This window comes from Callospermophilus lateralis, chromosome 9 (assembly GCF_048772815.1).
Source record: "Callospermophilus lateralis isolate mCalLat2 chromosome 9, mCalLat2.hap1, whole genome shotgun sequence".
NCBI classification, from domain to species: domain Eukaryota; kingdom Metazoa; phylum Chordata; class Mammalia; order Rodentia; family Sciuridae; genus Callospermophilus; species Callospermophilus lateralis.
In genome coordinates this window covers 20,502,474-20,528,916 of record NC_135313.1, presented here as the reverse complement: position 1 = coordinate 20,528,916, position 26,443 = coordinate 20,502,474, and the positions used below count along the sequence as shown (strand labels likewise).

At 44.0% G+C, this 26,443-nt stretch overlaps 1 protein-coding gene across 1 annotated transcript in view; it reads right to left on the bottom strand.

Moving 5' to 3' along the window:
* Window positions 1-4,526: 4,526 nt before the first annotated feature.
* The window catches only part of Marchf4 (membrane associated ring-CH-type finger 4), a 98,975-nt gene continuing 77,058 nt past the window's right edge, over window positions 4,527-26,443 (bottom strand). Inside the window, exons 3-4 of the mRNA XM_076866512.2 lie at window positions 23,064-23,256; window positions 4,527-4,894 (exon numbers count right to left, since the gene is read on the bottom strand). Of these exons, the coding sequence (XP_076722627.1) occupies window positions 4,527-4,894; window positions 23,064-23,256 (561 nt within the window). The remainder of the gene's footprint in view (window positions 4,895-23,063; window positions 23,257-26,443) is intronic.

The following is a 26,443-nucleotide window of genomic DNA, read 5'->3' as shown; positions in this document are numbered from 1 at the left end:
GGTGTTTCCCTCTAGTCCTGAAGGAAAAGTCCCAGGGAGGACTCGCACTGACTTTGTTCACATGCCCATTTCTAAGCCAATCCCCATAGGCAGGGAAATGGGACACTTCAATTATCCAAGCCTCGATCACAGTCCCATTTCGATGGTAGGAATTGTTATGGGGGTTCTGTCCTACTAGAACCAATTGCCCTGGGTTTCCCATGAAGAGGTTCCGTGTGATGGACAGACAAAAACAACAGGCATCCATTGAAATGACTGGAGGAGAAAGGGCTGATATGAGGTGATGCTTCAGCCTTTAGGCTTTTGAGGGAGGGACTAGCACTTACAATAAAGTCACCATGATTCACTGGGCAGGTATAGATTCAGCATGTTCAGGGCAGTGGCAGTTCTAGAATTTCAAAATTTTTCTTGGAAGAAAGAGAGCTTCCTGGAAAGAAGGTGCACAGGGCTCCCTTCAACAAATCACCCTTGGAATGGTTACTGGCTGAGCAGAAGATATTGTAAATCCAACCTCTAGACAATGAGACTGCTCAAACCAAGCAATATTACAGAGCTCAGAGGATCTTCCTGCCTCTTTCCACCTGCTGCCTGGGTGTCTTGATTTCCCAAGGAATACAGAAGGACTGCTCAGTCAACAGGCCTTGACTCCATGTACTTTTCAGGGGATGTATTTGTTGTTCTCTCTGTGTTTATGTCGTCCTGTATGCATGTCTGTGTGTCAAATGCATGTATATACGCAGTGATCATCCTAGTTGAAAGAATGCAGCCAAACTCTCCACCTACTTGGGGATGATTGAAATTCCATCACTTATAAAGTCATTTCTCTTACTTAAGCATTATCTCCTTTTTAAAAAAATTTTTTTAGTTGTAGATGGACACCATACCTTTTAAAATTTTATTTATCAATTTTTTTTGTGGTGCTGAGCATTGAACCCAGTGCCTCACACGTGATAGGCAAGCCCTCTACCACTGAGCTACAACCCCAACCCCATTATCTCCTTTTAAAAATGCAAATTCCGCAAGAAAGGAATGTTACTTTACTTATTTACAGTTAGTAAGAATAAACTTTCCAGGCTTTTTTTGTGAAAAAAGTTTTGATGAGAAATGCTGGGCTTCTTACTAATCTAATAACTAGACAATGGGATCCTGGAAGGTGGTTTTATCTCATTTATATTTGAGGCACCCACTGGGCAAGAACCTTCCATATGGCAGTTTCTCACCACAGGTTTTAATGTGAATAAACCTCAAGTTTCCTCCAGATTTCCAGTAAAGCTGTTAGGCACAATATTTGGAGGGGAAGGAGAATCAATGTGAAGGAATCATGTCCAACATTTGGGCTTAACAGGGTTCAAATAAAGGAATTGTTGAAGACAGGGAATGGAAACCCTGAATTCAGAAGATTCTAGTATTGGAGTAGGAGGCAACAGGGGAAAAAATTTTTAAAGGTCTGAATTATTAGAAACTCTGATGAAGGAATCAACTTTTCCATTGGATAAGGGATAGAGAAGTTGAAACTGGCCTGAGTTGACCGTTAGAGGCATGTGACATGGCTGGCATCTGAGTCATGTCCAGCTGATGTAGGACTCACTCATTTCCCTCTATTGCCTTTTGAATCAGGACAAACCTAGTAAATGCCTTTCTGCTTTTCCAAAAGGCAGTGTGATACAGTGGTTAACAGGTCAATGCATGCAACCAGACTGCTAAGGTATTAATTGGGACGTTGCCATTTATAGGTCCATGACTTTGGGAATTATGCTTAGCTTTTCTATGTCTCACTTTACTTACCTGCGAAATGAAAATGATGGTAGTTCTCATTGATTTGAAGAATTAAATTAGAGTTAAAATGTTGTCGAATGTTTGGGATAGAGTTTGGCAGACAGAAAACACTGTATGTTCCTTGGTGCTGATGGTACATCCTCTTGTACTCTTCCAGGAGTGTCTTATTATTCATAATTGTTTGTTGAGCCCTACTGTGTGTCAGGCACTACTGTAGGTCCTAGTTATATGGCAGTGAACAAGACAGATCACGTCCTGGCTCTTTTGGAGTATGTGTCTTCAAGAGCCAGAAAACTTTAGCATCCTATGAGAATTTTTCATTAATTGCCTGTCCTTCAGTAACACAGATTCCAAAGGACAACTATGAATGTCCACAGTATTCTGAGGTTCCTGTAAATCACCAAAGATAGTTTAACAGTCACAATATCTAATGATACGCAGATTTTTGTGGCATTCTGATGTTTTTGAAAATGGATAATCCATGTAAAACAACCATAGTGTTCATAATATTTCATTAAACTGAACGGCCTGTCCCTAGACCACTCTGAAAAGTTAAACCCTTATTCAAAAACAACTTATCTGTTCAGTGTTGACGGTTTTCATTTGTTTTACGTTTTCCTTGTGTGTCTTCTAGTCTCTTACCAATTATGCTCTAACCCTCTGAATTATAAGCTTAACTGGGGAGGAAGCCTCCTAAACCCGTGCACATTCTGTTGACAACACTGCCTGACCACCTGTGGACCCCAAGAATGGAGGGCCAGGCCAGGATAAAGGGAGAGGGGGGCTTGTCTGCTGTTCATGGTCTGTCTGACCTCTCCCAGAGCCTTGATGTGGGCTCTTCTCTGATATTTGAGGGAAAACTCTCAGGGGAAGGAGGTCCTGCTCTCATCTCCTCAGGCTATATCAGCTTCTGTGAAACGACCTATCAGGATGGAGCTGGAGCACCCCAAGCTTCCTTGCAGCACAATGTCCCAGCTTCTAGGTTTCTTGGCTGTATCCTTGGGAGAGTTGGAGCATTTTTCCTGGGCTAGGAAACCTAGAAGCTGGAGTCACAGTGCTTTCCTGTAGGTACACACACAAACACACAAGCCACACACACACACACACACACACACACACACACACGCATGCTGCATGCTGACAGGAGCAAACCTGCCTGCCTTGCTCCATCAGTACCTGCACAGGAGAGATGAAAACACTGCAGTTCCTGCTAAAAGGAGACTCTGGGGGTGAAGGAGACAGAACGTGGAAAAGAAGGCCGGTTATATCACAGAGGGAGAACGGGAAAGAAGAAGGAAGAATTCTAGTATGGAAAGGGACACTAGTGGTAGGGAAAGAAATTTTATTTTCAAGCTTTAAGAGAATATTACAAACAACAGAGAGTTTTAAAAAACCCTAAAAACTAGTTTAAAAAAGTACTTGACAGTGTCCTTTTAATACCCAAGGATGATGTGGCCATTGTGCAACGACAACAAGAAACTCTGCAAGTGACTACCCAGTGGCCTTCCCTGGCAGGGTCCCAGGAACCAGCAGGTGGGCTCCAAAATGGTGTTCCCTGTCAGGACCCTTGGCCTGCCTGGCTGCACAGGAAGGACCTGGGAGCACACAGCACTGAGTACTAACCAAACCACCTCTTTGGAGAGGGTCCCCAAGCAGTAGGGAATACTTAACCAGGTTTCCATTTCTCCCCTTGGGATACCTCAGCCATCTTCTGCTCGTACCACAGCAGCTGTGCTGGGAGACCCAGGTGGGAGGGGACATATGGGATGGCCTTCTGTGCCTGTGCTCAGGTTATAGAGGCATGGCACTGAGCCTGACCTAGTCATGGGTGGGCTGGTAGTTGGGAAAGTTTCTCCTGGATTGACAGCATTGAAGGCTGAACCACAGCAGCAGGACTGTGCTTATGTTACCCACCAGTAATCAAACTTTCCTCGTGGTGTGTGTGCATATGTGTGTGTGTGTGTGTGTGTGTGTGTGTGTGTGTGTGTGTGTATGTGTGTCCTGTAAACATCTTTGAATCAAATCACCATGAAATAGAGTAACAAGGGCACAGACAGACACCCATCTTTAAACCTAAGCCCTCTTTGACCCCACCTGAAATTGGAAGTTCCAGCTGGGAAAGTTCACATGGGAGGAGACATACCCTTGGTGACTCACACCAACATATCCCTCCCTGCACCATCTATCCCAGGGTCCCTAAAGCCATTTGAATCACCAAAAAAATTCTGCCACAAGATGAGCCCAGAGACCCCAAAGCCGGTGTGTCCTCCCTACCAGCCCACATTGTCCCTCCCCCTCCCCCAACTGCCTAGGAGCACAGACCAGGAAGAAACAGAAACAAGGTCAAGGATGAAACGGAGCAGGCTTCAAATGCTCTTCCTCTTGGTCACCTTTTCCTTTTCTCTCTGTGGCCTGTGTACTGCAGACAGCGTCACCAGTCAGACAGTGTTGCCCTCCCTCAGCCTCTCCTCCTGCACTTCTGGATACGTCTGGGAGGTCGTTGTATTAGGCTCTGTCTGTCTGTATTGCCCTTGGTTGCTGAGCTTGTACTGGTTTCCGTTGCTGTTAGCAAATGCTAGTGACTGGAAATCACAAAACTGCTCCTGGTGCCAGCCTCCCTCCCTCTTCACCCTTTTCCAGGGCTCCTCGAGGCCCACCACCTTCTGCTCTGGCCTCCCCACACCTGCTCCCTAGACCCTCCCACCCGACCTGTCTCCTGCATTCTCTCCCTTCCTCCCAGGGCTCTCCAGTCACACTGTCGTGACTCTCATGACGAGCTCTCGGCTGCCGCCCTGGGGACTCCGCTGTTCATGAGGTCTCAAGTGACTCAGGATGTGCAGGATGGTGTAAGCACAGTGGTGATTGGACAGAGGGCCTGAGGGGTGGCTGGTAACCCGGGCAGGGCCTTCTTCAGGGGCAGGGCTGCTGGCTGCCTCTTCTTCTGAGGAGGGGACATTGGCCTGGACAGATGAGGAGGTCCGGAGGTTTGTCCTGCCTCCTGATTTTTGATCCTCTAGGTCTTTTGCCTTGTCATAGTTCAGCACTTTCCACTGTTGATTGACAGCCTGCCACCTTTTAAAGATGCGATACACAGAGGGTCCCTCGTGGATGATGAGACCTGAGGCAGCAGGGAGAAGAGAAAAACGAAAGCTAAGCAAGAGATGGTGAGCCATTGCCAGGAGAAATCCAATGTTTCCCCCAGTTTACAAACAGATACAGGTCCTGGAGTAAGATGGGACTTATTGGTTTGGTTTATATGCTTCAAACCTACCTTCCAGTTCTGAGCCACATGATTCTCTTCCCATCAGAAGTCTAAGTCAATCTCACTGGGTCATGCCTAATTTCCTAGGCTGGAGAGTCTTCCTTCCGTAGGGAGAAGTGGAGGGGCCACCACACCAAGTCATGAAATAGACATGCAGTGCCTTTGCCTACCTCTCTGACTCCATTTGCCTCCTTCTTGGCTTAATGCAAACCAAATTCTTCCATTGAGGCATAATATAAATATCTTTTCCTCCCTGTATTATGTATCCATGGCACCCAGTATTTAGCAGATGTTGAAAGAATTGTGTGCTTTTAAAAACAGCATATAAAAACTCTGTGGTCATTCCACACCTGCTGAATGTGTCTGAAATTCTGCTGGTTAGTTCCTTGCACAAATAGCCTGATGCTGCTGAAATACAAAACCCCTAGGAGAGATAATGTGATACAGTTGTACTGGCCAGAGGCAGAGGTAGAGTGGAAATGGGCCACACCAGGTAACAAGGCAAATCAATAGTATGCGCCTACTGTGTGCAAGCACTGGATATACTGCAGTGACGGAGACAGTGTCTTGTCCTTAGAGAGCTTACATTAAGGTGCAGAAACAAAGACTATTTCATATGCTGACAAATGCTACAAGGAGAATAAAGCAGGGTTAACTAGCCATTGGCTACTGAGTCAAGGGTCCTATTATAACAAGTTGGAAAAGAGTTGGTGATATTTAAGTTAAAACTTAAATGACAAGGAGGGACCTCTGCAAAGATCTAGAGAGTACTAGGGGTAGGAAATACAAGTGCCAAAGATAGGAGGTGGGAATGAAATGAACAAGGGTCACAATGAAGGTCTGCATGCCCAGGAGTGTTAATGTGCAGGGAGATAAAGTGGATAGAGGCCAACCCATGGTTGGGTCTTTAAGGCCATGACACGGAATTTGTATTTAATCCTGAGTATAATGGGAAGCCACTGAGAGGCTTACTATGGGGAATGATGGAATTTGATTCACCCTCCAGAAAATTCATTCTAGTGCAGGCATGGTCAAGAGTAGAAGGGGATAATTAAAGGAAGTGATGTAGTAACTCAGGTTGGAAATGAGAGCAGCCAAGATTAGGGTTATAGCTGCAGAGACAGCGAGACATTGTTGGAGGCAGGATGTATGCTGGAGGAAGATCTGACAGACCTGCTGACAGGAGAGGTGTGAGCAAAGAGAAATATCTGGACCACTCTGAAGCTTCTGGTCTCAGCCAGTGGATGAGTAAAAGTGCCATTTGCCATGATGCGGAGGGCACCAGGGTCAGCGGTGTGGACTTGTGGCACTGACTATATTAGTTATGGCTGCAGTAACAAATGACTACACATTTAGTGACCTAAAGCCACGGCATGCATTCGCTTACAATTCTGAAAATTAAAAGGCTAAGTCAGTCTCACTGGGCCAAGTGAAGAAGTCACCAGGCCTGGGTCTTCCTGAAGGCTTTGAGGGAGAACCTGTTTCCTTTTTTAGCTTCTAGAAGTTGCTGGCATCTTCATCTCTTTCTTGCATCATTCTAACCCCTTTCTTCTATTGTCATATGTCATTACGCTTCTGTCATCAGATCTTTCTCTGCTTCCCTCTCATAAGAACATTATGTGGGGCCCAACTGAATAATCCAGGATAATCTCCTCAATTCAAGAACTTTAAATTAATATCTTTTTCCAACTAAGGAAACTAAACAGCTAAGAGATTAGGACCTGAATGTCTCCGAGGGTCATCATTCAGCCTACAACAGGGATTAGTGATATTTTGTCATGAAATTGTAAGATGTCCCATGAGAAATCTAACCGAAAGGTCAGGTGGGCAATTGGACCTGTGAAACTGAAGTTTAGGGATAAGTCTGGCCTGAAGATGGAGGTCTTGGGTGTAGAGGTGGTGCTGTTGTTTGAATGTGTCATCTTTAAAATTCAGGTGTTGCCAGTGAGATAGTCTAAAGAAGTGAGGCCTTTAAGAAGTAATTAGGCCATGAGGTCTCCTTCCTTGTGAAGGAGTTTAGGTGTCTCTAAAGGACCTTGACAGAGAAAGTTGGTTCTTTCTTGCCCTTTCATCTTTTGCCATGGGAGAATGTAGCAAGAAATCCCTCAACAGATGTCGTACAGTTATATTCAACCTCCTAGATCCCAGAATTATGATAAATTTCTATTATTTATAATTTACAGTCTTGGATATTTTCTTATAACAACCCAAAACAGAATCGGACAGGTAGACTTTGAAGCCTTGGAAATGCTGAGATATTATAGAATAGAAGAGGGCCCATGCAGATCCCTGGGCTTCTGGTGTTGGTAGAAGGTGTTTGGTGGAGGCATTGGCAGAGGTATAGCCAGCAGAGAGGCTCTGAAGAAGCCATCAAGAGGGTAGGAGCAAGTCCAGCATGCGGGGGAGACCCATAAGTTACATGAGAGCATGGGAACTCTTCAATATTGTTGAGAGGGCAACTCAAGTAAAGTGAGGTATGGCCATTGACTTGGTGGGCACAGGTGGAAGTAGAATGATAGAAGTGGTTCTCGTCCAAGTGCATCTTGGATCATCAAGCTAAGAGATTCGTCAGCTAAGGTGGAAGGGATCAAGGAGGATATGTTGAGTTTTTGTGGAGAGAGAAGGTGGGAAATCATATCTTGGAAATTTTTGAGGTAGGTGTGATAAAATAATCTGGCTGCATTGAGTCCCCATTTGAGATTTGTGGCCATAAATCTCAAGTGTGTTTAGTCATAGGTTATGTAATTTTTCTCCACATCTTCAACTGCTTGCTCAGGTGTATGTGAGGAGTAAGAAGGTTATAAGTTTAACTAACATAAATTGCTTTTCTGGGTAAGCAGATATGACAGTTATTCATGTTTGCAAGTAAGTGGTATCATGGTGGACCTTGGAGTCTAGGCTGGGAAGGGAAGAATTGAGGATACAAAAGATAATCATGGAAAACAGACAGTGATAGAGTCAAGGGCAGGAGGTATTCATGAGGCTGGAGAATTGCTAGAGTCAGTGACTATAAGATTGTATGATGGCCAGACTTAAATCCAGATTTTGGAAGTAATGTGGTTATTAATGTTGATGGGTCTAGGGAATAACCACTTGGTTATGGGTCTAGGGGGTGACCACTTGATTAGGGGCTGAAGTGGGCTAGAAGAAAAGACCCTTGGAGTAATAGAGAGGCACAAACCACCCTCAATGCTACCAGATGAAGTATTCTCTTTTTATAACAAGTATATTTTAATATACTCTTTCCTATCCTGAAATCAAATTCACAAAACTATTATAAGCTACTATGATTTCTTTAAAGAAAAATAATGGGATGCCCTAAAACATACAGCAACAAGGGAAGATATTTGTACCAAAACAATGTAAATTTCAGCATAAATCCTGGGGCACAACTACATTAGAAATAAACAAAGCCCATGCATTTCCAGAATGCCTCTGAAGGGGATGGTACCACTGCTGAATATAGAAGCTATGGGCAAGAGTCGTGGAGGGGTGAGTGAGCCATCTATATCAGGAAATGTAGGCAACAGCATCCAGAAAGGAGGCAAAGAAAGATGACATTCATTTCAAAGGGCTGGGGCTTTGGAAGGAAAAGAGGAGAGGCAGTGTAATAGAAGTAGTGGGAAGCAAGAAGCACATGGACCCATCTCCAGACCCCACAGACTACAGTATGTGGGAGAGAGAAGAGCCACCGCTAGGAAGCCATGGGGAAAAGGTGTCCTCAGAAGACAGCTGTTTCAGGCAAAGGACGAAGAAAGAAACACCCAGAAGAGGTTGCTAATGCTGCAGAAAGCATGATAGAAAGGCCGGGGAGATGGGATGAGCACAACTGAGAAAGGACAGTTGTCCACATGGGAGGGTGGGTGGTCGCTGAGCTAGGCCTGGGATGGCAAGAGAGGTGACTGGGGCTGCCAGGAGGGATGGGATCATCCTGTGGGGATGGAGAACCCTGGGGAGGAACCAGCTTGCAGGAGCAAATGGCAGTCACCTCCACCTCCTCAATGTAAAACCAAGGAACTTGGTGGAACACCTCAAAGCTCTTGATGCTTCACCTACGTGGAAACTCTAGGAGATAGGAGCAAGTCACCAACTGCCACTTCACCTTCAATATCCCAAAAGGACCCCAAGTCGCACTTTGCCCAACAAGTCTTGAAGCATTCACTGGAAGGAAGACAGAGTCTCAGTGGTTCCTGGCCCTTTATTAGGGTCATGCCCCTTTGAGGAGCTGATGCAAGGTAAGGATCATCTCCCTGGGGAACAAAACAAAATCCAGACATCCAAATAATTCTTACAGATGCAGAGGGCTTGTGTGTCTCCTGAAGGCCCCTAGGGACCCCCTTGATCTGGCTTAACAGATTCTAAACAAGGAGACTTGCTCTCTGCCCCACTGCCTCACCCCTCCCGACTTCCTTTATTCCTGTCCACCTCTGGAATATGCACCTGTGCCCCATTGGCACCGATGCCACTTCTTTGTCCATTTTTTCCATGAAGCTGTTCAAACACCACAGTACTCTTTTTTCCAGGTTGCCAGCCCCTCAAGAATATAACCAGGAGCTGGGGATGTGGCTCAAGTGGTAGCACGCTCGCCTGGCATGAGGGCGGCCCAGGTTCGATCCTCAGCACCACATACAAACAAAGATGTTGTGTCCGCCGAAAACTAAAAAATAAATATTAAAAAATTCTCATTCTCTCTCTCTCTCTCTCTCTCTCTTATATATATATATATATATATATATATATATATATATATATATATATATATATAAAACCAGATCTGGTTGATTCTCTTGCAGCCAATGCAACATCAGGAGCATAATGAACCCTGGTGATGGTGGAGGAGCCTGGGCAGAGAGAAGCAGGATCTTCTGAAATGCCAAACTAACTCTTTCCAGTGAGAGCCACTATATTCACTGCTTAATTAGCTTTTCGATCAGACAATTTTACCCTGATTGAAGAGGATGGCTTGAATTTTTGGTCTGAACACTGCCTTTTAATTATCTTTCTAGCATTCAGGAAGTAATTAAAACATTTTAATGGAGAGGTGGCTGAAGGGGAGGAAGGTGCACCTGTTTTTCTAGATAATACTTGGTTGGCAAAAGTTGGAAAAACACAAACTACCTCATTCACAACCATTTCCCACAGCCCTTTCTATGCTTCCTGCTTTATAAATTACTTATTGATTCTTTGGATGGAAGGATTTTTAGCAAATGGGCAAGATGGGTGGGGATCATTTGATAGGGCAGGTGACTCAGGCAAGTTGAGAAGGATAGGGTAGGAAATGGCAGTGATAGAGGAAAGAGGTTGATTTTAGATGAGGAGGAAAGAAAATTATTGATGAAGGGGATAGAGAAACAGAAGAAAATGGAAATTAAGCTACGTGGTAAAATCAGAATCCCAGCAAATGTGATTGAGCCCTTTTCTGGGGGTTTCTATTTAATTTAATGGCTATCTAGTAGTCATCCACAATGCCCCAGTCCTGGACTATATTTGCAGAAAGCCCAGTTCAGAAAGAATTGCATCTTCACCTTTTTTCAAGTCTCTCCACCTTTGGGGCTCCTCTTCTTCACACAGGCCTAGACTCCATAGGTTGTCAGACCTGTCTTTTGTTATCATCTCTCTCCCCCATCCCAGTGTCCAGCAGAAATGGCCCTTTACTTGGCCAATGAGGATGGGAGGGAAGGCAGTGCCCCTTCACACCCTTTCACCTCATAGCAATGGCAGAGTTCTCCCAATGAAGTGTCCCCCTCCTCCTCTGCTGCATTTTGATCACTGGCTCCTGCTACGCCCAGAGCAGTGAGGGACACCTAATTTCGTTTAGTAAGTCCTTCCTTAGGACCTGCTATGTGCTTCTCTGAGCACCTATGATGGACAAAATCATGGGTTCCCATCATGTATGGAATGACAGGTCTGGGTTAAGAGAGAAGTTTATAGAAAAGCCTCTGATTCCCTCAGTAATGCCAGAGTCCCTGCTCTGCCCCCACCTCCTGTTAGAATCCTGGTTTAAGTGGCATAAAAATTGCCAAAAATGCTAGATTGGTGCTCTTCAAACTTTAGCAAGCATTGGAATCTTGGGATAGCTTGGTAAAGGAAATTTGGGGCCTTACCCCTGGAGAGTTTGACTCAGAAGGTTTGGGATGAAGCCTGAGAATCTGTTCTTCTTCCTCTTTCTTCTTCTTCTTCTTTTTTTTTTTTTTTTTTTTTTTTTTTTTGATACTGGGGAATAAACCCAGGGTCACTTTACCACTGAGCTTTATCTTTAGCCCTTTTTTAAAAAAAAAAAAATTTTAAGGCTGACCTCAAACTTGCAATCCTCCTGTCTCAGCATCCCAAATTGCAAATTTGAGACATGGAACCCTGTATACAATCTGCATTTCTAAGAAGCCTTAGGTGATGCTGATCTGCCTGTGAGTGGGCCACACTTTAGTAGCACTGCCTGGAACATGGTTCTTATGGCTGACCACTGCTTCACAGAAGCACCCTTATTAAATCCTTTTGACATTTTTGTCCTTTGAATTTTCATTGCAGGAAGCATTTGAGTAAAGATGAGCCTGCCTTTACTCAAATGTGGCCCCTGGATCCATCTTGCACCACCTCCTTGGGGAGGCCCTCAGCAGTTCCTCCTGGCTGTACCTATGAGAAGCATAAATATGAATCCCTGGAAAATATTTTTTATTTTTTTCTTTTTAACAGTAGAGTATATTTTGACATATATATAAAAACATGGGTTACATTTTATTCTAAATAGGATCCCAGTAGATTTTTGGGCTCCATCATTTCAAATTAACTCACTCACCAGTGAATATATACTGAGCATTAAAATTTCTGCCACTTACTAACTAGCCTTGTGGCTCCAGGTAAATGATTTCCTCTTCATCAGTTTTCTTATCAGTAGATTGGAACCAATACCTGCTTACTCGGAGATAAGATGATGAGTCCTGTGTACGGCATCCAATACACAACACTCAAGGCCACATGAATTGATTGTCATCAGGGAGACCATAGGACACACCATCTCTGCCACCTTCTTTGTTGGCAACCTGTCCCCACCACAAGCACCTCTTCTTCCACTGAACTGTTTTTCCCATTTCTCAGGTTGAGTCACTGTGTACTGATGGATAATATGCCTGAGCTGAAAGATGCTCTAGGAACTAATGGATTCTATAAGTATGGAGATAAGCCCTCCCTCCTGCACCTCCTCTCCCATCACCAAAGCCTTCAGTACTGCCAGTTGAGGGGCACCCCTCCCCTACAGAATTTCCCTCTTAAACAGCTCTAAGGTGGGACCTAAAGTCTTAAACTGAGGTGCCACCATGACCAAACACTCAGCTTCCAGATTTTACTGGTCGAAGACCCACCCTGTTCAGAACTATACTAAAAAACATTGAACAAGTGTGGGAAAGAAAGAAACATAACCAGCTATTTTGGTGGGTTCAGGGGAGTGCTACTAGAAAGCACCAGATTGGCTACTACCTGCCCAATATTTTCCAGGGTTGCATCTTCATGCTTCTCATAGGTACAACCAGGATGCACTTCTGGGGTCTTCCCTGAGGAGGTGGTGAGAGGTGGATCCAGGGGCCGCATTTGGGCAGGCTCATCTTTACTCAAATACTTCCAGCAGTGTAGACTCAAAGGACAAAAATGCCAAAAGGATTTGATGAGGGTGAATACAAAGCTACTTTCCCTTCTGTTTCTGTTCCTTCAATGCTCCCCCAGGGAGTAAGTGTCCCCTTGAAGGTGACTTCTGTTAAAGTACTCTTCCTAGTGGCCCTTGCTGGCCTGGTTGACCTTGGTCAAGCTGTATAGTGTTTCTCAAGGCCTCTGACTCAGCCATTCCAGTCCCTCTGATCACCTAGGGCAGTGCAGACCTAAGAAACCATTCCCTAGGAAACCAGTAAGAGCCTGAGATGCTTCAAAATGAAGTGAGTCTAACCCAGTTGAACCCGGTAGGGGAGAGAAATTCTGAAGTCCCAAATATGCACCGGTATCCATGAGGGGTCCATTCCTAGGAAGACACATTTTAGGGAAGATACATCCTAAAATATTTGGGGATATTTTTCTGTGTGGATTTCCTTATGAGGTTTAGGACTTTCACTACCTGGACAGAATGCCAAGAGAACTGGCATCACCTCAGTCACACTGGGTCATATTAGTGCTTAGAGGGATGATGAGGGTCATGGTTGGTGATGATGGTGACAGCAACAATAGTCTATATGTATTTAATGCTTACTATGTTTTGCCACTTTAAAAGAGTTTTGATTTTTGATCCATGATTTCAAATTAACTCACTCACCAGTGAATATATACTGAGCATTAAATAAACTACCTCTCACAGAAATCCTATGAGGCAAGTGAGCTCAGAGAGACTAAATATCTTGCCCAGGAAGACAGAGCATGCCCATGAAGTGGGACATAACCCCAGGTTCATCTGAAACAAACAGCGCATGTCTGGGAGGCTTCTCCATGTTCCAGGTCACATGCACTCCTCAAACAGTGAGAAACTAAGGAGAAGATAATTTTTAAAAGTTTTGCAGGTGTGTATACAATTTCTATTTGAATTCATAATGAGATGTCTCTGGCAATGATGTGTTGCACAATTTTAACAGAGTGATTAATGAAGCAAACTTTGGAATCAGATGAAATTGGGTTTTAGTTGGAAGACCTTAGGTGATTCACCTTTCATTCTCATTTTATGGGCATTATGATAGTTACTACATATAGTTGTAGGAGTAGATAATGCTTAAAACATATATGGAACTTTTCACAGTACTTGGAACATAATGAATAAAAATGCTAGTTTTTATTTTATCATTATTAAATAAGTGTCATGTGATTTCATCTTACATAAATAATGATAAAATAAAACAAGCAATTTTTGGTGCTGCTGGGAGATGCAAGATTGGAAATGCTAGCATATACCATATATTCTCCAGGGGTACAGTTTCATGCTTCTCTCAGGTGTGGCCAGGCTGTACTTCATATAAGTTATTATAAAGTTACAAAAGTAGTTCATTTAAGCAGACATGCTAAACTTTCTGTCGCCAAAAAGAGTTTTGTCTCTTAAACTCCTTGGAACTTTAAAAGATGACGAGGGTCTTTTCTCCTATCAGACTCTCCTAGCTCAAAAAATTTCTGGAAATAATAGGATGTGCCCTCTGTCATAAAGATGGTTAACTGTCCACCAAAACTCCACACTGCCCTCCTCAGTACAGAGTCACCATTAAGCAGGAATGACATTTTCCTTTGTATTTAGGAGGGACCAGGTAACTAGTACTGAATGTGAACATGAGTCAGTATTAAAGAGAAAGTGGGAGGTGGGCTGACTTATTTGTATTCTCTTTTATTTTCTATTAGCTGAATGTAAAAGACTTAAAAGCCCTAGAGGACTATGGAGCTACAGGATGGAAGGAACTTGAGTCTTTGAATCACTCACTGTGTGAGGGAGAATCTCCCACTGCTCAGGAACGTCTACTGAGTTAAGCCACTGACAATTATATACCTTTAGTGCCAGGGTAGGGGCCAAAAGAGAAGACCAGTTTGTGACTTGATGGTATGTTTCATGTAGTCCCCAAAATGTATTAACTGTCTTGAGCACCTGTCTACCTTATTTATTAGATTTGGGCCATTTCTAATCACAAACTTCCATCAGTGAACAGATATGCCACTTCTGGATCTGTCCTGTACCAAGAACTGTCCCTGAGAGGTGTTCCTAAAATATTTTGAGCTTTGTCAGCACAACTGGAATAAGTGAAGTGCCCCACCATGGTGTCTCCTTTGAACTGGATAGTGATCACTTGGCATGTCTGCGTATGAATTAATCACCTTCATCCTCTGAGTATCCAGCAGCTCTGCTGTGGAGAGAGGTGGTCCTGCATAGGAAGACCTGGGGGTTAGAATATGAGTTAAATTAATCCAGAAAACTGTATAAACTGCATGCAGGTAACAGAGCATGGACTGAGCATCGTCTTGCCCATTTATGGGGATGACATTTCTCATGTCTGGCCTGATATTATTGGGAATCCCCCACAGCCACAGTAGTTGACCTTTGAGAACCCTGCTGTCCACTCACAATGAATGCAGTTTCTAAATCCTAGGATGTCAGACCTGGAAGGGCCCTGGAGATTGTTGGGTTCAACCCTCTCATTTTATAGATGAGGAAACCACTTGTAGACAGAGGTTAACTGGCCCAAGGTCACCAAGATTGTTAGTGGCTAATCTGGTCTTCCTAGTTTTCCTGCACCAGGTTGCCTCTGCCATATTTTCAAATAAAATTGATAGACTTGATAGGTGGGGTAATTTTTAGCTAAAAGGAAGGAAGAAAGGCAGGAATCTTTGTGGTATACATGTGTATCTTTTTAGTTAATGTGAAGTCAGATTTGAAAAAAAAATGTTTTCACAATCCTGCTGCCCTTCCCACTTGCTATAAAGTGAGATTTAAATCTCTTTATCTCAGAGGACAGGGACCAAGCATCTCTCCATCACTGGAAAGAGCCTCAAGGGACCTCATACACAGAGGAAGCCTTCAAAAAAGATATTTCCATAGTTTTGTTGACTACCATCTTCCATTGTTTTAAAGTAATTCAGAAACATTCCTCTCCTTCCTTCCCCTGGAGTGAAAAACTTACAAGTGAAAAACAGACATGATAACAATGAGGCCCTCATTTTTGCAGTGTTGAAATTTTGATGACCAACCTCTTAGGTCTGCAGAGTAAAAAATGTATGTATGCTTTTTGGTGCCAAAGCCCTTAATTAATTTGCCCTTGTTAAATCCTAATAACTTGACCCACTGGAGCAGAGAGTGCCCCATTTGTTCCCTGTCAGCCTTCTGGCCACAGCAGACAACATCACTAGAGATGATGGAGTAGGAGGCAGGTGGGACAAGGCCATTAGATGTAATCAGATTTTGGTGAGGGGATGCAGGTGAGGGACCCAAGAACCCTCAAGGGAACACAATTTTCCCAATAAGAACATACTTTTCATTTGGTGAGGACATGGGGTCAGGCTAGGTCTCTCTTTAGGCTGTGATTGGATTTAGGTCGTCAGTTTTGGCAAGCCTTTGTCCAGTACCCTGGTCAGGGAGAATGGACCCTGCTCCAGTGCCTCATAGTCTGGTCACTGATACTTTTGAGGGCTGACCCCTTATATATGCCATGTTCCTCTCAACAATCTTCTGAGGATGCTTTTATCATCCTATTTCAAAGATGAGAAAAGGGAAGCAGAGAGAGGTTGGGTAAATCACTCATGGTCACAAGGTTAGTGAGAAACTGAGTGAGATGTGGCCCCTGGCCCTAGACTATTCTGTAGCACCACTTCTACCTGTTTGGAACCCACCACTCTGAGTTTGGTCCCATCTATTTTTCTCATTCTCTGTCTCCATCCAGCCCTTAAATGTTTAATGTCCCCAGTTCTTTGTCCCTAGCCACCCTCCTCCTACAAATATCATTTCATCAAAACACACAGCTTCAAGGACTTCTTACTATTTGGCCTCAAAATCTGTCTGCAGAACTAATCAACCTGCTGACAGAAAGCTGGAAATGCATTACAGATTCCTATCCCTCCCTTATCACCTCCCCCATTACCCATTGGTCACCAGCCCTCACCAGAACTGGCCTGATGCCCTCAACATCTTCCTCATCACAGGAGGGAACCCCCTGGGTTCTATGGCAAGCCCACTCCCTTTCTTCCCCCACAGAGATAACTCTCCTGGCACTGCCTTCTCCTCTCTGCAGCCCATAATGTACTCCATGTGTCTTGTTTCTCTCTACTGCAAACTCTTGGATGAGGAAGTGGTTCTTGTCTCTCTGCCTAGATTTTAAGCTTAAGATGGTCATTTTGTTTTGTGGCCTTTGCCAGAGACATACCCCTTGGATCTTCTTTGTTCTGCCCATTGCTCACCCCTTCTCATGCTCAGCTGTTGTGCATAATCTCCACTCAAGCCAGAACCCTGGGGCTCCCACTCTCTTGGAAGGGGTCCACATCCTAGCTGCATCTCAAGGTCACCCCTACACTTCTATCCGTCTGCCACTGCATTGCATCTCTTTGCTTCCTGCTTGGACTATTATAGGCGTTTCCCAACTGGTCTCTCCTATCTTCAGTCTGTTTAGCTCTGATCCATTGTCCCCCCAGTTACCAGCATTACAGGTTTAAAACACACATCTGATCAAACTTCTTTCTGTGTAAAACTTTATCAATGCTTCTCCACCCTCATCAGGGTAAAGTCTGAGTTCTTAACACATGATTCATGACTCTGGAATTCAGCCTCTGCCAACCTCCCAACTTGTTGCCCATTGCCAACCTCCCACCCTGGTGCATGCACTGAGACACACAAACCCATCAGAAGTTTCCTGAGCATGCTTTGTTAACCCTTTCTGTTCTATACTCCCTCTGCCTGGAGTGTTCTCCCTCTTCTATATAAACTTAACCATTGGAAACTACTTTTAAGGATAGGGTTTCTTCCTTTGACAAGCTTCCTGTGACTCCCCCTAGAGAAAGTTGATTGCTCTCTGTTCTGCCAGGTAAAACCTCTGTCTTGTGATGTAATTTTAGACAGTGAGCTCCTTGTAGGCAAGGGACTGTAAAGCAGCTATAAATGTTACTGAATGAATGGATGTGACCATCCTAATCCCTCTGACTCAAATTCTTTATCTCATTTTCACTCATCCTGTGTTTGGACCTCAGTTACAGCTCTTGCCTGAGGACCAGTTTTTGCCTCCTCCACCTTCCCTATGAAACATAAGCTCCTCAAGAGTAGACTACTCTCTTATTTGAGTGTGTATTGCCAGGGCCCTTTGAGTCCAATGTCTTAACAACTCAGCCATTACAGCCACTGCCAGGGCCCTTTCAATATATATTTTTGTTTGTTTAAGATAGGGTCTCTCTATATTGCCTGAGCTAGTCTTGAACTTATGGGCTCAAAACACCCTCCTACTTCAGCACCCTGAGTAACAGGAACCACAGGCACAGACCAACATGCCTGGCTTTCAACAAATATTTTTGAATGAATGGATGGATTTCCCAAGTTCTTGGTAAGCAGTAGACTTAGCTTCCTGGACCCCAAGTACCTTTCAACACCAGATAAGCCATCTAAATTTCATCTCAATTTCTCAAGCCTCTTTGTCAGTTGGCATCCAAATAGCACTGATTCAAAAGGAGGTGTGACAATGGTTAACCTCCTGAACCCTGAACACAAGACAGGAGCAGCTGGGGTTCACTGAAGTTCTGATTACTACATGCAATTACTGGGCCAACTTCTCTCCTCCCGTCTCTACCCACGCTCTCCTCTGTTACAGCAGTGCATGGGTTGGGGGTATCCTTTGATTGCTGGAGGCAACTTCACAGAACACTCAGAGATAAAATTGGCATAAAAAGTGCCCCGGAATTGGAGCCAGAGGTTCTTGATCCCATCCTCAGCTCCACCATTTGCTTAGGTATGACCTGGAGAACAATAGCTTTAAGCCTTTCCTCTCCTGTTAAACATGGGTCATAGTACTTACCCTGCTTATCTTTTAGGATTGTTGTATCCTTCATCATTTTCTTGTAGGAATTTTGTAGTTCATTTTGTCCTCAACAACTTATATAGGCTTTCATAGTGACATGCATTAGTACAGGAAATTAGAACTCTAAGCCAAGAGATGCTTTATCTATAGGAGAAGCTTATATCACTAAATGCCCAACCCTCTTATATGACCAAGTTCAGAGCCATTAACCTCAAACCTGGAGGTGTGCTGCAACAAGTAGGGAACCCAGACCTTCCTGGCAACCATTTTAGGGTTATTGCTATGATGGGGTCTTCTTGACCACTGGTCGTTCTGGAAGTCACCAGGGAAGACAGCTGACATGTTTCCTGAGCAGCGAGCAGGCCATGTTCCAGCCTCTGCGTCCTCTTGGCTTCATGGTAGATAGTATCTGCTGTTAGCTCCTGGTAGAGTTCACCTCAGAGTCCTACCCACTCTTGTGATCTCTCCCTTGGTATACAACTCCAATAGAAAAGGTATATATATATTTTAAGGATTCATCAAAAGAAGCCATTTTATGTTTACTCATATTCTTTTCTATCTGTGGCCATTTAGCCACCTTGAGGAATAGATAAATTGCTCCTGATACCTGCAAAAATAAAGTCCATAGAATCTTAACAGCAGATGGTTTTATTCCTCTTCTCTGGTTCAGCCTTTTGAGCTAATACAGAGCTAGACTCATCTTCTTGTCTCTTGGTGATAATTATCCAGGTACTGAACTGCTCCACTACCCAAGGAGTTTGTGTCTATGGATAAGGATTCTTTCACTCAACATTTTTCAACCAACATTTCCAGGCATACCTGGAAACTTTGCTCAGTTGGACATGCACCCACCTGATGGCTGTCATCTCCTTGTTCTTGAGCCAAGAGGTGAGCCCTGGGCAGGGTGTGGAGTGCGACAAGAACTCCCTTGCAGAGGTAAGCTTGACATGCCACCTTACATTTCTCTCAATGACTCCAATGCCCAATGTGCTCTCTAGCGGACCCTGAGGATCTGAATGTTCAGTTGAAATAAAGATCTCTAGTGGGCATAGCAGTCTCGCCAGATTGTTCCCCCAGAAAGTCCCTAAAAAGCAGATATTTTTATACTCACTTGTATAGTGCTATGTGTTTTTACTCTATGGGTCAGACCACTGCAGAAGAGGAAATAACTGCTACTTGAATTTCCCCCTCAAAACCATCATTGTCACCATGGATCATTGTCAACGTCATTATCATTACCATCATCACAACTACCACAAGAATCTGTGGGTTCTGACTACAGCCTGTCATCTCCTACTCCCTTCTCTAGGCCACATATCACAGAGAGTATCTGCTGTATCACTCTCTGTTTATTTCATCTCCTAGCATTTTCTCCTATGGACAGACAGTTCTTCTAGGAAAACACAAAGCCGAGAGTCTCACTTTGCTGCCTGACTCAGCCTAAGATAGACATGCCACCTTACATTTAGTCTCAGAGTTTAGTCTCAGAGTTTCAGTCTGAAAGGTGGGAAGAATAGTCCTTGCTCCTAAGGACATGCTCTGAGATGGAATTAACTACAATTATAACTAATAAAGTGATAGAAATATTCTATACATCAATCTATTATCTGATCTTTTGGTAAGATCACCAAAAGCTGTTAGGGTCCCTATGTGTTCCCCTCCTACCCCATGGTTATTTCCAAACTGTCACTGGATTATCTGAGCAGAGTGGATAGATTATATGGCTTTGTGTCCTCGGAAATTATTCTTTCCTAAAAGCAGGGAAGAGGAGAAATAATGTGAGAACTCTCAGTGTTCATCCCAGAAAATAAAGGACTCAGGGTCACATGCATACCAGAAGAGAAAGAGTTAGAGAGATAGAAATTGGCTGGAGGGAAGGCAGGCAGGGATAGAGGAGCCAAACAAGAGACAGAGGAGGAAGTAGTGGCATGGAACCCTGCTCAGAGAGATGCTGGGAGAAAGAGAGACCAGAGCCCCATATAGGCCAAAGCAGGAGCGCTGTGGCTCAGAGCCCCAGGGAGGTGGCTCCCTCTATAAAACAGGGTCAGGTATACTTGAAGTCACAGGGCATAGGTGGCATCTGTAAGTATCACATAAAGGAAGCCTTGAGACTCCTGATACCTGATATAAGAGGGCCAATGGAAAGAAAACTGGACTATGAGTCAACCTTGCTTCTAAGCTCAGCCAAGTACCTTGAGCTGATTACTTCACTTCTCTGAACCCCATGTCTCTCAGTTGCAAAACAAGAGAGTTGTTCTGGTTGACCGCATAGTCTCTTCTATGTTCAAAGCAATCCTGTAATCTGTGACACTATAAGCGGTAGACAGTATTTATGCTCATCTCTCTCAGCCACACTGTCCCTGGGTGAGGAGAAGCATACTTCTCTGCCGTACAACCCTATTGACATTGGGCTTTTTGGTGGTTGCATTGGCCATTGAGCTGTCTGCAGAAGGGACAGTATTCTAGTTATAAACAGAAGCTTTGAGAAAATTTCCACCAATCCTTTTGTACTTCTGCACTTGGCTAGAAGAGCACATCTTAATCTTAGTAGTCTCAGCTCCTTTAGCCCAGGTCCCAACATGAGTAGACACTGGGAGTGGGCCTGAATGTAATGCATAGCCAGCAGCTAAACCAAGCCAAGCTCAGCAGAGTCTCTCTCTCTTTTTAATTTTATTTTAAAGTGAGTCAATCACTTTCTCTCTCTCTCTCTCTCTCTCTCTCTCTCTCTCTCATTGTAGATGGACACAATACCTTTATCTATCTATCTATCCATCTATCTATTTATTTTTTTATCTTTATGTGGTGCTGAGGATCAAACCCAGTGCCTCATATGTGCTGTGAGTGCTGTACCACTGAGCTACAACACCAGCCCACCAGCAGAGTCTTAACTACCTGACAAACCCATGAATGGGAAATGTTTGTTGAAGAAACTGTGATTTGAGGGAATTTTTTTGTTACTGCAGCCAAACTTAACTAATACACTACGTGACAGGAAAATCATAGAAGCACACCTCAGGAACAGATCTAATGTCTACCTGAAGGAGAATGAAGGGCAGCTGGAGGAGCTCCCACAGGAAGCCCCTCTACTGATCTCACCTCCATGCCAGAGCTGCCATAATCCTCCATATGGAGACACCTGGCTTTTGGCATTAACAACCCAGACCTCAGCAGGAGTAGGGAGAGTAGAGTATGGGATGGGAAAGTAGATTTGAATGCATCAATGTCAAATTCCTCCCTATTCATAGTCTTTTCTTTTCCACAGTCCTTCACACCTGGGCTGTCTGTTTCTCTCACTGCACAGGGGCCATAATTACAAGGCTCTTGAACTTGGGGTTGATATATTGATTTCGTTAGCATAGAGAGGCAGAAAGATGGCTTAGATAAATTCACAAGTTCTAACATCACTGGTCTGCAGCTGTTGCTATCAGTATGCCAGTCTTTTGGTCTTTCTGATTCCTAATATTAAAGAACCCCAAAGAAACTCACATCAACATTATCCTAGCCAAATTCTAACTAATAGATGTTTTCCTGCCAAACAGAGAAGCAGAGTATATTTAATATAATACACACACTAGTGCCCAGAGAAGACAATCATGGAATGCTAATGCTCCCAGTCCTGTTACATAGGGGATACCAAGCATTCCAGGTTGGGAGGTATAGCCAGGGCTTACTCATGCTTCATTTCACTCAGAAAAGCCAGGGCACTTCTCTACCTCCTCAGTTGCTTGGACCAATCCTTTGAGGTTGACAGCCATAATTATCTATTGGGACAAAAAGGACTCAGCCCTCCACTAGTCATGGTAGAAGAGAAAAGGAACATGACAGGGTAAGAGAAGAAGCAAGAAGTAAAGCAATGGATTCCAAATTCTTCCAAAACATCAAAGCTTTTTAAACAAAATCTTTCCTGAAACAGAAATATATGTAAATAGATAAAAGTACAAAAACTCAGGGTGAAGCAGTGGTGAGGATTCAGAACCTGTCTGTGTAGCATTCTATTTCCTACTTTCAAAGATGGTTTCTGGACCTGTGTATGAAACCCCAGCACTACACACAATTTGAAAATCACTGGATTGGAGAAATTTAGGGCATTGGAGTAGGATTATATAAACTGGGGGAGGAGTGAGGCAAATACCATGACAGCTATTTCTGAGCATTTTGCTGGGAAGAGAATGGAATTGTATAAATATCCCTTGTCATGGCAGGACAGCCAAGGGGCACATAACAGAGAAGAGGCTTTCCACAGCCTGCCTGAGGCAGATGGACTGACCAACTGACCTCTCAAATCTTACCTGCAAGCCTCCTTATCCTTGTCTTCAGCTGGGCAAGACAGATTTACTTGAATATGTTTTGATCTTTCTTCCCTGTCCTGCTTCCTCCCTCTCCTATCTAGCTGTGGCCTCTCCTGAGCTCACAGGTCTTGAACTTGGAGCCATTTCTGCTTTGACTTCCCAGGGGATGGGATCCTGAGGGTTCTGGCCACCTCATCAGCATATGGCTCCCCACCTCCCTTGAAGACAAGACCACAGACCCACCTATGCACACCACGTCCATGAAGCCATACATCCCGTAGCAGATCTGGAAGAGGAGGTCTTGGCGCTGCCATTTTGCTGAGGGACTGAAGGTCGACCAGATGAGCCAAGAGATACTGGCGATGAGGAAGAGGGAACCCAAGATGGCGGCCGCAATCTGAACCTTCTCGATGACTGTCAGAGAGATAGCCTGCCACTGGGAAGGAGAGAGTGGCAGGTTAGCTGTTGCTTGGATGCCCTTACCCATTTTCATCCTTCTTCCACCCTCTGCTCTAACAGCTCACTTCTGATATTGGATTTAAATTAGAGCTTCTCAACTTGTATTACAATGAATATTTTTGCAATTTTACATTGTACTTTTGATGCAGAGGAAAACCACATCCCATGAAATGATCACAAATTTTGAAAGGAGAAAGTTCTGGGCAGGCATAGCTAAGAAGGAGATCCTTATATATTTGATTATTAAACAGACAGAGAAATGGAAGGAGAAAATGAAAATAGACTAAGTGTGGGTGGTGATTCAGGGCCTCAGAATCTTATTTTCCCACAAATAGATTTTGAAAGGGCACAGGTCTCTCTCCTGCCTGTTTTGTTTCTACAACACCACCCTGCATGCCATTTAATATACACGCTAGAGATTATCAATTCAATAGGTAAGGAGAAAACAGGATATGGGGGAGAAATAAGAAAAATAGTTTATAATTTACTGAATGTATATTAATACTAATATTTCTTTTTCTTTTACAGAAAAAGTACTGTACTGAATTGAAGGAATTTTATGATTCCACAGCAGGTCCAGGCAGTACTTACTTAAATAAGCCAAGAGTTAGAGTTCAGTTTGGGGCTTATTTATTTATGTTGTCACTCAACGACTATGTGTTAAGTAACTTCCATGTGTCTGGCCACTGTTCTAGGTGCCAGAGATAAAGCATTAGGCAAAAACAAGGTCACACCCCACCCCTACCCAATGAAGCTCACAGTCTAGGAAGCATAGACAGCCCTGTAAATTTACAACTATGATTCATCTCGGGTAAAAAAGGAAGTACATGGTATTGGGAAAGCCTGTGATAGGGCATTTGACTTCCCGTAGGATGATGCTTGAACTGAGTAGGAGTTTACTAGGCAAATAGAGGAAGAAAGAGTATCCCAAGCAGAGGCAAGAGCATGTGCAAAGGCCCTGTTCAGAAGAAGGCACAATATGTATGAAAACCTGGATGGAGATCAGAGTGAATGGAGGGGAGGAAGCAAGAGACTGAGGTGAGACAATGGCGAAAGGGAAGACCATGCAGAGTTTTGTAAAATGTGTACAGATCTAGGACTTTGCCTAAGAGTACATGTAATGCGTGAATGGTTTTTAGGTATAGCTGACAGGATCAGATTTGGGAAGGTGGAGGCAAGGAGATCTCCTGATTGGATAGTGCCCTACTGGGAATACCCCCAGGAAGCATTGCCATCTGAGCAAGAGGACAGGCCCAGCTCCTGCGAACAGGGAGCCCTCGCTTTGCCTTCCATGACCTGGAACAGGCACTGGCCAGTGGCCTCCTGAGAAATCGTAACCATTGGGAAACATTGCACTTGCTAGTCCAAATGTAGGACATTGGCCTTGACCTTTAATGATAGAGATAGCATCCCATTACAGGGAATTGGGCCTTTAAATTTCCCACTGCATCTCCCAGCCTAGGGTTACACAAAACAAAGGAGATTTCCAGAAGATGGCCCTATCACATAGACCTCTCTTGTGAACAACAAATTCTTTCCCCAGGGTCTGCCCCACTGCCAGAGGGAGAGCTCCTGAGTGATCTACCATTGAGGCATCAGTAAACCTCAACTTGTTCTATTCCTCTAGACTTCAAGAGCCCCAAATATAGAGGCAAAAAACCCTTCCTCATCCCTGACCTCTTCTACCACCCCTAAGTCACCTGCAGAACCTAGGAGCCTAACAGGGCTCCTGACCTCAGTGTGAAGCATGATGAGGGAACAGATTGGGGTGCTATGGATAAGAACTCTCCTCCTATGCCTTCCATGTGACACCCACAGGGACGTGGGGGAAGCCACTCCAAGGAGAGAGCTCTGAAATCTCAAAGGAAGGCTGGGAGGGGGAGAGGGTGTCAGTGGTGCGGGCTCTGCTTCACCAGACACCCTGATATCATCTCCATCTCCATCCCTGTCCTGCTGCACAAGTGAATAGAGAGACCAAGGGCTAGAGCAGGAAGACCGTACATATAACAGATAGGGGCGTGGAGCAGGGGTCAGATGACCTGATTCTAGTTGAGCTCTGTTCAGACTTGCTGAGTGTGAGTGAGAAGCCAATAAGTCATGAAGACTATCAATTTTCTTTCTATAAAAATAGAAATAATTGGTCCTTCTTGCTTTCTAGAGTATCGTGAGGGTTAAATGAAAAAACTGTCAAGTCAGTGTATTGTTTCAGCAAAAACAGATAAGCCTGTGAAGACAGTTGTAGTCCTCAGGGTGCATGGGCACTCTGTGGACAGGTTAAGAGCCTGAGCCCAGGAGTATCTTCAGATAGCAACCCTGTTCTACCACTTAATTACTATGCAAACTTGGGAAGACCATCAAATCTCTCTGGGCCTCCATTGTCTCATCTGTAAATTGGGAATAACAGTACCCACTTCACTGGGTTGTTTTCAGGATTGAATTAGGCAATATATAAGAATATTTAGAACACTGACAAGCACCTAATAAGCACTAACTACATATTTATTAATATACTATAGTCCCCCCTTATCCAAGGGGAGTACAATCCAAGACCTCCAGTGGATATCTGAAACCTCAGCAGGTACTGAATTCTATATACAAGCACTATGTGTGATATCACAACAGTTGTTCTGATGACTGAGGCAGTTACTAAGTAACTAACAGGTAGGTAACATATTCAGTGTAAATACTCTGGACAAAGGGATGATTCATGTCCCAGGCAGGATGGAGCAGGACAGCGTGAGATTTCATCATGCTACTCAGAATGGGATGCAATTTAAAACTTATGAATTATTTATTTCTGGAATTTTCCATTTTAAATTTTTGGACTGCAGTTGGTCATGGTTAACTGAAACCACAGAAAGGAAAATCATGGAAAAGGGAGGTCTGCTATAATTGCAGTTTAGGTGTAGCAGCCATGGAGACTTGAGACCCACAAGGTATGCTGTGACTCCTTTCCTATGGTTAATCTGGCTGGAAACATTGCTTTCAGAGAGACAGTCACTGAGATACTGCTGCATGGTGAACAGTGGTGCTATTTCCTATAGCTTTGTATGTGGCACGAACCAGGAGCTGAGAGACCCAAGAGACCTAGAAGGAACATGACCCTCAGAGAGCAGACCCTTTACTCTGCTTGCTTGTGATCAGAGCTGCCAGCCCCATCCTGT